The sequence below is a fragment of the Macrobrachium nipponense genome, chromosome 5 (genome assembly GCF_015104395.2).
Source record: "Macrobrachium nipponense isolate FS-2020 chromosome 5, ASM1510439v2, whole genome shotgun sequence".
In the NCBI taxonomy this organism is placed as follows: Eukaryota; Metazoa; Arthropoda; class Malacostraca; order Decapoda; family Palaemonidae; genus Macrobrachium; species Macrobrachium nipponense.
In genome coordinates, this window is record NC_061107.1 from 137,352,020 (window position 1) to 137,366,658 (window position 14,639).

At 37.6% G+C, this 14,639-nt stretch overlaps 1 protein-coding gene across 1 annotated transcript; it reads right to left on the reverse strand.

Moving 5' to 3' along the window:
* Window positions 1–3,829: 3,829 nt before the first annotated feature.
* LOC135215951 (myosin-4-like) lies at window positions 3,830–5,368 on the reverse strand. Its single transcript, XM_064250905.1, has one exon. The coding sequence runs from the start codon at window positions 5,366–5,368 to the stop codon at window positions 3,830–3,832; it is 1,539 nt and encodes a 512-aa protein (XP_064106975.1).
* Between the last annotated feature and the right edge of the window lie 9,271 nt (window positions 5,369–14,639).

The following is a 14,639-nucleotide window of genomic DNA, read 5'->3' on the forward strand; positions in this document are numbered from 1 at the left end:
TTTGCCCGCTTTGACAGAGATCTTCTATTAGAAGTCTTCATCAAGGGACATAGCATACTTGACTTTCTGCAGAGCCGGTCTTCTAGATTATTCCAACAGAATAACCAGAAGGAAGACATCTGTAAGAGTAAATCTAGATATCTGACTATTTGCCCGCTTTGACAAGAGATCTTCTAATTAGAAGTCTTCATCAAGGGACATACAATACTTTGACTTTTCTGCCGAGCCATTCTTCTAAGGATTATTTTCAACAGAATTGACCAGAAAGGAAGACCACTACAAGAATAGATCTAAAGATATCCGACATTTGCCCGCTTTTGACAGGAGAATCTTGTTTTTAGAAGTCTGCATCAAGGGCATAGCATACTTAACTTTCTGCAGAGCCGGTCTTCTAGATTATTCCTACACTATGTCCTCTGGTGACCTTCAGGTGACTTTCTGGCCTTCCAAACAGCTGTTGGCTCTCAAACTGAGAGCTTGTCCTCCAACCTCCATACAGTTGTTGGCTCTCAAACTAAGAGCTTGTCACTCTTACCCTGAGAGGTCATCTGCCGAACAGTTGTTGACTTTCCTTGGGAAAGCTTTACTGATTGACGAGATGGGGGGATCTCACCAACCATTAACTTTCACTGAGAGATCCGCTGAACAACGGTGGCTCTCACTGGGTAAGAGTTCCTTATGCCTGACCAGGAAGACATCTGTTTTTTAGAATAGATCTAGATATCCGACTATTTTGCCCGCTTTGACAGAGATCTTCTATTAGAAGTCTGCATCAAGGGGACATAGCATACTTGACTTTCTGCGAGCCGTCTTCTAGATTATTCCAACAGAATAACCAGAAGGAAGACATCTGCAAGAATATCTAGATATCCTGACTATTTGCCCGGTTTGCAAGAGATCTTCTATTAGAGTCTTCATCAGGGACATAGCATACTTGATTTTCTGCCAGAAGGCCAGTCTTTTCGATTACTCCATCAGAATGACCAGAAGAAGACATCTGCAGAATAGATCTAGATATCCGCACTATTTGCCCGCTTTGACAGAGATCTTCTTTTAGAAGTCTGCATCAAGGGACACTAGCATACTTTAATTTTTCTGCAGAGACGGGTCTTCTAGATTATTCCAACTCTATGTCTTCTGGTGACCTTCTGGTGACCTTCTGACCTTCCAAACAGCTGTTGGCTCTCAAACTGAGAGCTTGTCCTCCAACCTCCATACAGTTGTTGGCTCTCAACTAAGAGCTTTGTCACTCTTAACCCTGAGAGGTCATCTGCCGAACAGTTGTTGACTTTCCTTGGGAAAGTTTTACTGATTGACGAGATGGGGGGATCTCACCAACCATTAACTTTCACTGAGAGAGTCGGCTGAACAACGGTTGGCTCTCACTGGGTAAGAGTTCCTCTGCCTGACCAGGAAGACATCTGTTAGAATAGATCTAGATATCCGACTATTTGCCCGCTTTGACAGAGATCTTCTATTAGAAGTCTGCATCAAGGGACATAGCATACTTGACTTTCTGCAGAGCCGGTCTTCTAGATTATTCCAACAGAATAACCAGAAGGAAGACATCTGCAAGAATAGATCTAGATATCCGACTATTTGCCCGCTTTGACAGAGATCTTCTATTAGAAGTCTTCATCAAGGGACATAGCATACTTGATTTTCTGCAGAGCCGGTCTTCTAGATTATTCCAACAGAATAAACAGAAGGAAGACATATGCAAGAGTAAATCTAGATGTCTGACTATTTGCCCGCTTTGACAGAGATCTTCTATTAGAAGTCTTCATCAAGGGACATAGCATACTTGATTTTCTGCAGAGCCAGTCTTGTAGATTACTCCAACAGAATGACCAGAAGGAAGACATCTGCAAGAATAGATCTAGATATCCGACTATTTGCCCGCTTTGACAGAGATCTTCTTTTAGAAGTCTGCATCAAGGGACATAGCATACTTAATTTTCTGCAGAGCCGGTCTTCTAGATTATTCCAACTCTATGTCTTCTGGTGACCTTCTGGTGACCTTCTGACCTTCCAAACAGCTGTTGGCTCTCAAACTGAGAGCTTGTCCTCCAACCTCCATACAGTTGTTGGCTCTCAAACTAGACTTGTCACTCTTACCCTGAGAGGTCTCTGCCGAACAGTTGTTGACTTTCCTTGGGAAAAGTTTTTTACTGATTGACGAGATGTGGGGATCTCACCAAACATTAACTTTCACTGAGAGAGTCAGCTGAACAATGGTTGGCTCTCACTGGGTAAGAGTTCCTCTGCCTGACCAGGAAGACATCTGTTAGAATAGATCTAGATATCCGACTATTTGCCCGCTTTGACAGAGATTTTCTATTAGAAGTCTGCATCAAGGGACATAGCATACTTGACTTTCTGCAGAGCCGGTCTTCTAGATTATTCCACCAGAATAACCAGAAGGAAGACATCTGCAAGAATAGATCTAGATATCCGACTATTTGCCCGCTTTGACAAGAGATCTTCTATTAGAAGTCTTCATCAAGGGACATAGCATACTTGACTTTCTGCAGAGCCGGTCTTCTAGATTATTCCAACAGAATAACCAGAAGGAAGACATCTGCAAGAGTAAATCTAGATATCTGACTATTTGCCCGCTTTGACAGAGATCTTCTATTAGAAGTCTTCATCAAGGGACATAGCATACTTGATTTTCTGCAGAGCCAGTCTTCTAGATTACTCCAACAGAATGACCAGAAGGAAGACATCTGCAAGAATAGATCTAGATATCCGACTATTTGCCCGCTTTGACAGAGATCTTCTTTTAGAAGTCTGCATCAAGGGACATAGCATACTTAATTTTCTGCAGAGCCGGTCTTCTAGATTATTCCTACACTATGTCTTCTGGTGACCTTCTGGTGACCTTTTGGCCTTCCAAACAGCTGTTGGCTCTCAAACTGAGAGCTTGTCCTCCAACCTCCATACAGTTGTTGGCTCTCAAACTAAGAGCTTGTCACTCTTACCCTGAGAGGTCATCTGCCGAACAGTTGTTGACTTTCCTTGGGAAAGTTTTACTGATTGACGAGATGGGGGGATCTCACCAACCATTAACTTTCACTGAGAGAGTCGGCTGAACAACGGTTGGCTCTCACTGGGTAAGAGTTCCTATGCCTGACCAGGAAGACATCTGTTAGAATAGATCTAGATATCCGACTATTTGCCCGCTTTGACAGAGATCTTCTATTAGAAGTCTGCATCAAGGGACATAGCATACTTGACTTTCTGCAGAGCCGGCCTTCTAGATTATTCCAACAGAATAACCAGAAGGAAGACATCTGCAAGAATAGATCTAGATATCCGACTATTTGCCCGCTTTGACAGAGATCTTCTATTAGAAGTCTGCATCAAGGGACATAGCATACTTGACTTTCTGCAGAGCCGGTCTTCTAGATTATTCCTACATTATGTCTTCTGGTGACCTTCTGGTGTCCTTCTGGCCTTCCAAACAGCTGTTGGCTCTCAAACTGAGAGCTTGTCCTCCAATCTCCATACAGCTGTTGGCTCTCAATCTGAGAGCTTGTCCTCCAGCCTCCAAACAGCTGTTGGCTCTCAAACTGAGAGCTTGTCCTCCAACCTCCATACATCTGTTGGCTCTCAAACTGAGAGCTTGTCCTCCAACCTCCATACAGCTGTTGGCTCTCAAACTGAGAGCTTGTCCTCCAACCTCCATACAGTTGTTGACTCTCAAACTGAGAGCTTGTCCTCCAACCTCCATACAGTTGTTGACTCTCAAACTGAGAGCTTGTCTTCCAGCCTCCTATAAAGTTCTTCATTCATCTCCATTAATAACATCTTTCACTCTATCCCATTAAGTTTCACTCTCCTTCCTGAAAGAGATGATGTCTTCCTCTTGACGTTCTAGCAAGCGTTGCAGGCTCTGTTCCTGATGCAGAGCGATTTCCAATTGATCCTTCTTAACTAACAGATTGTTACTGACCTGCTCTTCTACTATTCTAAGCAGCCTTTCCGTCTCTCCGGCAAGAGTATTGTCGATCTTTATATTTTCTCCTTTCAGCAACTCTGCCTCCTTCTGTTTCTCAACTAAAACAATCTTCAAGTCTTCATTTCGCCTACAGAGATCTCCATTCTCCATGTCAAGCAGCTGGTTGAGGTTTTCACTTTCTTTTAATTTGAGGATGAGTTTTGCTCCCCAGTGTAAAGTGCGCTCCAGGTCTCTTTGTTTCTCAACTAAAACGTTCTTCAAGTCTTCATTCAGCCTACAGAGGTCTCCATTCTCCAGGTCTAACAACTGGTTGAGGGTTTCACTTTCTTTTAATTTGAGGCTGAGTTCTGCTCCCTTGTGTAAAGTGCGCTCCAGCTCTATTTCTTTCTCAACTATATAATTCCTCAAGTCTTCATTCAGCATACAGAGGTTTTCATAATCCAGGTCAAGCACCTCGTTGAGGTTTTCACTTTCTTTTAATTTGAGGCTGAGTTCTGCTCCCTTCAGTGACATTCCTTCCTCCAGGTGTTCTCTGTTGACTTCTTCCATTTTTGGTACTTGAGGTAAAGCCAGTTTCAAGTCCGCTTCCAGCTGCCTCTTTTCATCTCCAAGTTGTTCATTTTGCTGGAGCAGATTATCGATTTTTCTACCTCTGTCGCCCAATTCCTTTTCAAATTTACCTTTCATTTCCTTTTCCTCCTCTGCTCTCTTTTCCAGCAGTAGATTTTTCTCCACTAGCTGACGTCGGAGTAGTTCGATCTCTTCCTTAGCTTCGACCCAGAGGTTTTTCATTTTACGTGCATGATCTTGGCATTTTTCCAAATCCTCTTTTAAGCTTCTTTTTTCTTCTTCCATTTGTTCCAGACCTTGTCTCAGTAAGTAAACTTCTAAACACGGCTCCTTCTCCTCCTCCTCCTCCTCCTCCTCCTCCTCAGTATACTCAGTATCTTCAGTATCTGCAGTATCCTCAAATATGTCCATATATAGCCTGTCCTCCAGTCTAGATTCATCTTCAAGGTCCGTATCCAAGTCATCAGTATCGAATAGTTCCATATCTAGACTGTCTTCCAGTCTAGCTTCTTCGTTAATATCCGTTTCTAAGTCAACATCAGATTCATCGAGTTGCTCCATATCCAGACTGTCTTCTTCGTCAAAGTACATTTCTTCCTCTTCGAGATCCTCAGTTTCCAAACTGTCTTCTAATATAACCTCGTCCTCGATATTAATTTCCAAGTCGTCTTGTAGATCAAAATGTCGGGGGGTTCTTGTAAGATTGTAAATCCAGTACAGAGCAAACGCCAAGCCTGCCAACAATGCCATTCCAGGGATGGCGACGGCAAAGGCTGACGTACCAAAGCTGTTGGATTTTTCCACGACGATTTCTGTATGAACAGAATCCGCCATATTATGATTATTAGTAGTATCCTGTACGCCAACATGAATCGATTGAGACCCAAACAAAGGCGGGGAGTCTTCAACGATTGGAGCATACAGGTCACAACACAAGAAGTACAAGTACAAGACTGTTAGGATTATGCAATATGAAGCAAACATGATTCAATGCTATATTTATCACTCTCGCTGTCTCCATGCTTAGTTTTTGAAACGGTCACTGGATTCGGGATCTGAAGAAGAGAGAGAGAGAGAGAGCTCCTGGAGACAATGTCCTCATTCCAGGGAGGACTCCGGAATGGGCTTCACGGAAGGAGCGAGGTCCCCTATCTCTCTCTCTCTCTCTCTTTCTCTGTGTATGTATGTATGTGACTGGTAAAAATGATCTGTTATAACAGAATTCCATCTAATAAAAGGAGCCCATAAAAACACCAAAATATAGAGAGAAAAATACTATATTTCAGAGTCTGCTGTCTCCCTCTTCTAACTTTTTTAGCGAGCGGAAGCTGTCATAGATCTACGGGGAACAGGATATTTCTTATTAAGGCCAGTTAAAGCATTTAGTAACACTCCTTTTAAACATATCTCTTCACGGCTGTAATATTAGTCCGATATGAATTTATCAAAAGCCACTATGAATTCTAGGTTGTTTTTACGGTCTGACAGAAAGGCAAAGGATAAGAATCTGAAATATAGTATTTTTCTCTCTACATTTTGGCGTTTTTATGGGCACCTTTTATTAGATGTATGTATGTATGTATGCATTTATAATCATGTCTTTAGTCTTTGCTCTCAAACCACAGCCATTTATTCAAGTCACCAAATTAATTAATATAACCTGCGGGTATTTTTTTGGTTTATTTCCACACTGCCTCTCTGATCACGAAATCTATGACGTAATTGTTGATCTGTGACGTAACATTATTGAGCTTTCTTCGTTTCTGGGTAAAAGCACCTGTCATTAATAATGCAGCTTGGGTGTTTATGTTCGTTCTAAGAGTGGGATGACAATAATAATAATAATAGTAATAATAATATTATTATTATTATTATTATTATTATTATTATTATTATTATTATTATTATTATTATTATTATTGGGACGAGTCAGGTGCGTTTTGAAAACAGAAACGTAAGGAACACTAATGGCAAATTAATAATAATAATAATAATAATAATAATAATAATAATAATAATAATAATAATAATAATAATATTATTATTATTATTATTATTATTATTATTATTATTATTATTATTATTATTATTATTATTATTATTATTATTATTATGATATGAATAATTTGCCTTTGTTGTTGCCTAACAATAAAGGCAAATTCTAAATAATAATAATAATAATAATAATAATAATAATAATAATAATAATAATAATAATAATAATAATAATAATAATGAAATAATGGGCATAATACACACCACCAGTATCACAGAAACAAATAACTTGACATATGCAGGAGCAAGATTAGTAGCAACACCACCAGCACAACCAACCCAACAGAAACCAAAACAGCAACCTCCTTGGAAAAGGCGCCTGGAAAAGCAAATCATGGTGATGAGATCTGACTTGAGTAAACTGAAAGAGATGGCAGAAAAAAGGCTAAGAAGCAAGAAAACAAGGGAGGAACTCAACGAGAATACAAAGTACAAGAGAGGGGACTAAACAACACAATAGAAGACGTAAAACAGAGGCTTAAGGCCAAAGCACATAAGATCCAACGGTACATGAACAGGAATAAGGGATACCAACAGAACAAACTATTCGGAACCAACCAGAAAAGACTATACAGCCAACTAAGAGGGGAAGACAACCACCCAGAAATTCCTGAAGCCGAACCAAGTAAGAGACTCTGGGAAAACATATGGAGCAATCCGGTATCACACAACAAACATGCAACATGGCTCCAGGAAGTCAAGGAAGAAGAAACAGGGAGAATAAAACAAAGATTCACAGACATCACGACAGACACAGTCAGACACCAACTAAAGAAAATGCCAAACTGGAAAACCCCAGGTCCCGATGAAGTCCATGGATACTGGCTCAAAAACTTCAAGGCCCTACACCCACGAATAGCAGAACAACTCCAGCATTGTATCTCAAATCACCAAGCACCCAAATGGATGACCACAGGAAGAACATCCTTAGTACAAAAAGACAAGAGTAAGGGAAATATAGCCAGTAACTACAGGCCTATCACCTGCCTACCAATAATGTGGAAGTTACTAACAGGTATCATCAGTGAAAGGCTATACAACTACCTAGAGGAGACAAACAACATCCCCCACCAACAGAAAGGCTGCAGAAGGAAGTGTAGGGGCACAAAAGACCAGCTCCTCATAGACAAAATGGTAATGAAGAACAGTAGGAGAAGGAAAACCAACCTAAGCATGGCATGGATAGACTATAAGAAAGCCTTCGACATGATACCACACACATGGCTAATAGAATGCCTGAAAATATATGGGCAGAGGAAAATACCATTAGCTTCCTCAAAAATACAATGCGCAATTGGAATACAATACTTACAAGCTCTGGAATAAGACTAGCAGAGGTTAATATCAGGAGAGGGATCTTCCAGGGCGACTCACTGTCCCCACTACTCTTCGTAGTAGCCATGATTCCCTTGACAAAAGTACTACAGAAGATGGATGCCGGTACCAACTCAAGAAAAGAGGCAACAGAATCAACCATCTGATGTTCATGGACGACATCAAGCTGTATGGTAAGAGCATCAAGGAAATAGATACCCTAATCCAGACTGTAAGGATTGTATCTGGGGACATCAGGATGGAGTTTGGAATAGAAAAATGCGCCTTAGTCAACATACAAAAAGGCAAAGTAACGAGAACTGAAGGGATAAAGCTACCAGATGGGAGCAACATCAAACACATAGATGAGACAGGATACAAATACCTGGGAATAATGGAAGGAGGAGATATAAAACACCAAGAGATGAAGGACACGATCAGGAAAGAATATATGCAGAGACTCAAGGCGATACTCAAGTCAAAACTCAACGCCGGAAATATGATAAAACGCCATAAACACATGGGCATGCCAGTAATCAGATACAGCGCAGGAATAGTGGAATGGACGAAGGCAGAACTCCGCAGCATAGATCAGAAAACCAGGAAACATATGACAATACACAAAGCACTACACCCAAGAGCAAATACGGACAGACTATACATAACACGAAAGGAAGGAGGGAGAGGACTACTCAGTATAGAGGACTGCGTCAACATCGAAAACAGAGCACTGGGGCAATATCTGAAAACCAGTGAAGACGAGTGGCTAAAGAGTGCATGGAAAGAAGGACTAATAAAAGCAGACGAAGACCCAGAAATATACAGAGACAGGAGAAAGACAGAAAGAACAGAAGACTGCACAACAAACCAATGCACGGACAATACATGAGACAGACTAAAGAACTAGCCAGCGATGACAATTGGCAATGGCTACAGAGGGGAGAGCTAAAGAAGGAAACTGAAGGAATGATAACAGCGGCACAAGATCAGGCCCTAAGAACCAGATATGTTCAAAGTACGATAGACGGAAATAACATCTCTCCCATATGTAGGAAGTGCAATACGAAAAGTGAAACCATAAACCACATTGCAAGTGAATGCCCGGCACTTGCGCAGAACCAGTACAAAAAGAGGCATGATTCAGTAGCAAAAGCCCTCCACTGGAGCCTGTGCAAGAAACATCAGCTACCTTGCAGTAATAAGTGGTACGAGCACCAACCTGAAGGAGTGATAGAAAACGATCACGCAAAGATCCTCTGGGACTATGGTATCAGAACGGATAGGGTGATACGTGCAAACAGACCAGACGTGACGTTGATTGACAAGGTCAAGAAGAAAGTATCTCTCATTGATGTCGCAATACCATGGGACACCAGAGTTGAAGAGAAAGAGAGGGAAAAATTGGATAAGTATCAAGATCTGAAAATAGAAATAAGAAGGATATGGGATATGCCAGTGGAAATCGTACCCATAATCATAGGAGCACTAGGCACGATCCCAAGATCCCTGAAAAGGAATCTAGAAAACTAGAGGTTGAAGTAGCTCCGGGCCTCATGCAGAAGAGTGTGATCCTAGAAACGGCACACATAGTAAGAAGAGTGATGGACTCCTAAGGAGGCAGGATGCAACCCGGAACCCCACACTATAAATACCACCCAGTCGAATTGGAGGACTGTGATAGAGCAAAAAAAAAAAAAAAAAAAAAAAAAAAAAAAAAAAAAAAAAAAATAATAATAATAATAATAATAATAATAATAATAATAATAATAATAATAATAATAATAATAATAATAATAATTTGCTCCTCATCCAAGGAAACTAAGAAATTTTTTTTTTTACTTTTATTTAGAAAATATACATTTACAGTTTCTTACAATTTATAATATTGTATATACATTACAATCTATTTACATAAATGAAATTATTAATTACCAAAAAAAGAATGAACATATTGGGAAGTAAAAATTTTCTTACATTTGTCCCCAAGTGCTTTTAACAATACAAATCTTGTTTTGCACATTCTACTTCTTATAAACGAAATCATACTTAACTCATTTATTAAGAAATTAAGTATATTCAATAGACACGGTCAAAGGTCCCCCTTATACAACTGACTCTGACTCGACTACCATAATTCTTAAAATTTCATCTCTTAAACGCTTCCGTCATTTGATTTAAATGTCACGGCCATTATTAGGGTGTTCAGGTCGTCTGTAATCGGGTGAATTTATGTTTCTTCTGGTAATGAGACGTTTAAAACTCTAATCTGCCCTGTTAGTTTATCTGCAATTTACAGCCTGGTAGGATTTGATGTTTGAACAAATTCTTTGTATTGTTGTAACATGAAAGTGAGTGAAAACGTCTTTGAATCTTACGTATATTATTATTATTATTATTATTATTATTATTATTATTATTTATTATTATTATTGTTATTATTATTATTATTATTATTATTATTATTATAACCTGCAATTTGAAGACAGACGTACGCAGGGCGAAGCAGGACATTGGCTTACATCACCTCTATGCGGTTGAGAGAGAGAGTGTGTAAGGAAAAGAGAGAGAGAGAGATTACAGAAGGAATGTCGGGATAGATAAATAGATATTTTCTCTTTCTCTTCTTGTCCTCTCCCAAATTTTGGGGTTCTCGACCCGAGGTCACAAGCACCCCCCCCCCCCCGTCTATCTCTCTCTCTCTCTCTCTCTCATCTCTCTCTCTCTCTCTCTCCTGGTCTTTTGGTCTAGAACTTTAGTGTGCTGGGCAGTTCAATGTTGACATTATTTGAGTCCAAATTTGTGACAGGTCTTTGTAAAGAGATAAAGCGAATTTCTCTCTCTCTCTCTCTATCCTGTATTTTGATGAGATTAAGGAAACATAGTACTTACCTTTCAGTGGCTCTCTCTCTCTCTCTGTATTATGATGAGATTCAGGAAACTGTACATACCTTTCAGTGGCACACACTCTCTCTCTCTCTCTCTCTCTGAGATCAAGAGAAGAATTCCTATGTATTTGCATCAATTAATGACAGTTTTCTCATACTAGTATCTGTTTGTGATAATATCTTGAAGTTGAAATGTATTTATCTTTATCTATTAATTTATTTAATTTATTTTATCCGGTAGGTTTGTATAACTGCATAAAAAAGCGTGTTCCTTAAATAACGGGGCTAGGAATATAAGAATATATATATGTATATATATAGCTGGTTCGAATCCACGAGGGAACGAAATTTATTATCAACTAAAAGAAATTTCCCTTAGGTTAGCATATATTAAAATATGTTAATTCCGTGGCAGAGCGACTTCGATATTAAAGGACATTTGAAGCTTGATGCATCGTGATGTTGTATATATATATGTATGTATATATATATATATATATATATATATATATATATATATATATATATATACATACATATATATATATATATATATATATATATATATGGGGAGAGGGATAAGCATCTATATGTCATGTATATAAGAGTATGTTTCCATATATATGCCAAGTTAAATGAATTAATGTTTCTTGTACTACATAGAAACATTATATTTAATAAATGTGAAAGAAGCCTGATGAAGATACCTTTCACGGATGACCCATTAAGGAAAGAATTCCTTCACCACAAGAAAAACGAAAGCAATTAATAATGTCATTATTACTATTATTTCTTTTATTTTTTTTTATTTTTTTGCTAAGCCAGGTGATGACTGGACTTTCAAATATTCCTTTTATATATATATATATATATATATATATATATATATATATATATATATATATATATATATATATATTCAATCAGATGAGAGCATTAAAAAGGATCCAGGAATCCACCAAACATAGTGAAGAATATTTTATTATGGAACGTTTCATACTGCTTCAGAGTACATCTTCAGCCTGTAATTATAAATTGTGACAATTTAATTAATAGTAAAATAATACATTAAGACTAAAATATCAAGATATTAAGTTAATTAAAAACCTTAGAGAACATTTAAAACAAGCAATAGACTAAAACTTTAAGAAATATGTTAATTAAAATTTACAGAAACATTTAAAACAAATAATGAGAGGACAAGTACAAGTACCCTAAGTACAGGTAGATAAGGAATGATTTGACAACACAGTTCGGCCCAGATCTCAGTTATGCTAAATACAACGTGGCAGCAGCCACGTTTGCATTCAGAGAAGGAACCAGTCGTTTGATGTATAATGACTCAAGTGTCGTTAAGTAATTGTTGGGAGTGCTGTCAATGATTGAGAAATGTGTCATATCAATATTAATTTTACATATTTTGGCGTGGTTACGGATATTGGATAATTCTGGGTTTGTTATCCTTTGTCCTGTTCTGTAGCTAACACCTAAGTGACTGGAATATCTCACTTTTAGTAACCGTTTGGTCGACCCGATGTAAATACCAGGACAACCCGGACAATTAAATTTATAAATGACGTCGGATCTCATGAACGGTGGTAGCTCTTCTTTGCGTGTAAAAAATGTGCCAATTTTTAATGGATTGACAGGAATCAAGTTTAATTTTAAACAACCTATTTCACTTTCGATGATTTTCCTTATTCGCTCGCCTAATTTGTTTTTATATGTAAAAGGAATGGTACAGTACATAACTAGCTTCTTAACATCATAGGAAGGAACTTGCTCAGAAAAATTATTATTTAAAATTCTGTTTACTACTTATAAAAAACATTTACTGGATAAGAATTGTTAATAAAATACCTCTTTAAAAATTCAATTTCTTCGTGAAATAAATTCCAATTTTAGGTATATTTCATAGCTCTAAAAACCAGGGTTGAGATGGCATTAATTTTAAAATTCAAAAAACAAAAACTATAAAAATTATTACCCAAACCCGAAAATGTATGCTTCCTAAAAATGGTAGTGTTGAGTCTATCATCTTCCTTAACAATCTTTAGATCTAAAAATGATAAGCAGTTATTATGCTCGGTTTCCATAGTAAAATCTATATTATGTTGCTGGCTATTCACAAAATCCAAGAGGGCTTCACTTTGCCACTTATATTTAAATAAAAAGGTGTCATCAACATACCTTCGATAAAAGTGTGGCTTAAAATTAGAAGGGCATTCTGTTAAAAATTTTGATTCTAAAAAGTCCATAAAAATATCTGCAAATATAGGGGCCAACGGGAGCCAAACCCTAGACCTGCGAGTACAATTGGGTAGTTTTTAGTAATGGTTCTCAGTTTTTAATTTTTTTTTCCTTTTTTTTGGTATGGGCGTGAGAAGAGATTGCTATTTCGGGATATGTGCCACAGGACTTTCTCTTTAGATTTGTAGTTTTTGTAGTTTTTTCTGTTATTTCGAAAAATGAGCCACAGACCTGTTATAGTTCTGTAGTTTTTTTTTTTTTACTGTAGCGTTATTGTAATGTAACTGTACATCTCATTTCGTGGAAGTGTGTAATAGGAAACCTTAGCTAGAACAACTTTTTCTAATCGTTTTGTTTCCTGGGAAGAGTTTACCAAGAAAGTTTTATTTTTATAAAGAGAGGTAAATGCTACGACCAAAAAATTAAAAAAAAAAAATAATGACAGGCTCCTTTTGTTTTTCTTAAATTTCTTTTTTTAATGCAAAATGATCTAACAACCCCGCGTCTTGATTTTTGCTATATGGTTCGACGGGGAAAACCTACCAATTAAACTTTTTTTCAGAAAAAATTGGCAAAAAATCTTACGGTTTTTGCCAGGCAGTCCTGCAGTTTCAAAAAAAAAGAAGCTAAAAGTCTTAATATTTTTTAAAAATTGTCAAAGAAATTACTAGGTTTTTCCTGGACGATGCTATCAAAAAAAAAAAAAAAAAAAAAAAGCTGACCTGCTTTTCTCATAAAAAAATGGTCAAACAAGTATTTCGGTTTCTGTCGAAAAAAAAATGTCAAACAAGCCAACGATGCCATTTTTAGGGAAGTTGCACGTGGAAAAAAATTATTATTTGTTGAAAGGTGCTAAAGAAAAACCTACCTAACAAACTGTTTTTTCTTTAAAAAAAATGTAACAAAAAATACGCTTTCATTATCATTGAAATGGCGCATGAAAATAGATGATTTGTCGGGTGGTCTAAAAAAAATTTGAAAAAACATAGCTAGCAGATCTGGTTCTTCAGAAACCTAACAGACTGTTTTTTCTTTAAGAAAAAATTGTAGATAAAAAAAATAACTTTATGCTTTTATTATCATTGAAATGGCAAAGGATTGATTGATTGATTGTGAGTTATCTGGCTTCACAACTAACAGGGTCACCGACGCCGAAATGTCGAATGAAAATAGATGATGTGACGGGTGGCGCTAAAATAAATTTTAAAAAAACTGCTAGCAGACCTGGTTTAAAAAAAAAAAAAAAAAAAAAAAAAAAAAAAAAGCCGCCTATTATTAGTGTACCATATGATTTCATCTTTAGGGAAATAGCGCGACCAGGAAGGTTATCTAGAAAGGTTTCAATTTATTTCTTGATCGACGAAATCGTCAGCCACTTTTACATTTATTCATCTGGGTTTCTTAACAAAGACCCGTATGGAGGTCATGTCTTATTCATATTTCTTATGATGAAATGAAAAATGTACGTTCTCCTTTTGATTCGCCATATTACGGGGGAAATGTGGTTGGTCTTGGCCTGCCACCTCGCTCGGTGGCTGCGAGTTCAATTCTCCTGCATTCCACTGAGGGGGTTAGAGATGTGTATTTCTGGTGATAGAAGT

What these genes read in the sequence shown, in the direction of transcription:
- LOC135215951 (XM_064250905.1), bottom strand. Translation starts at nt 5,368, where the DNA reads ATGGCGGATTCTGTTCATACAGAAATCGTCGTGGAAAAATCCAACAGC.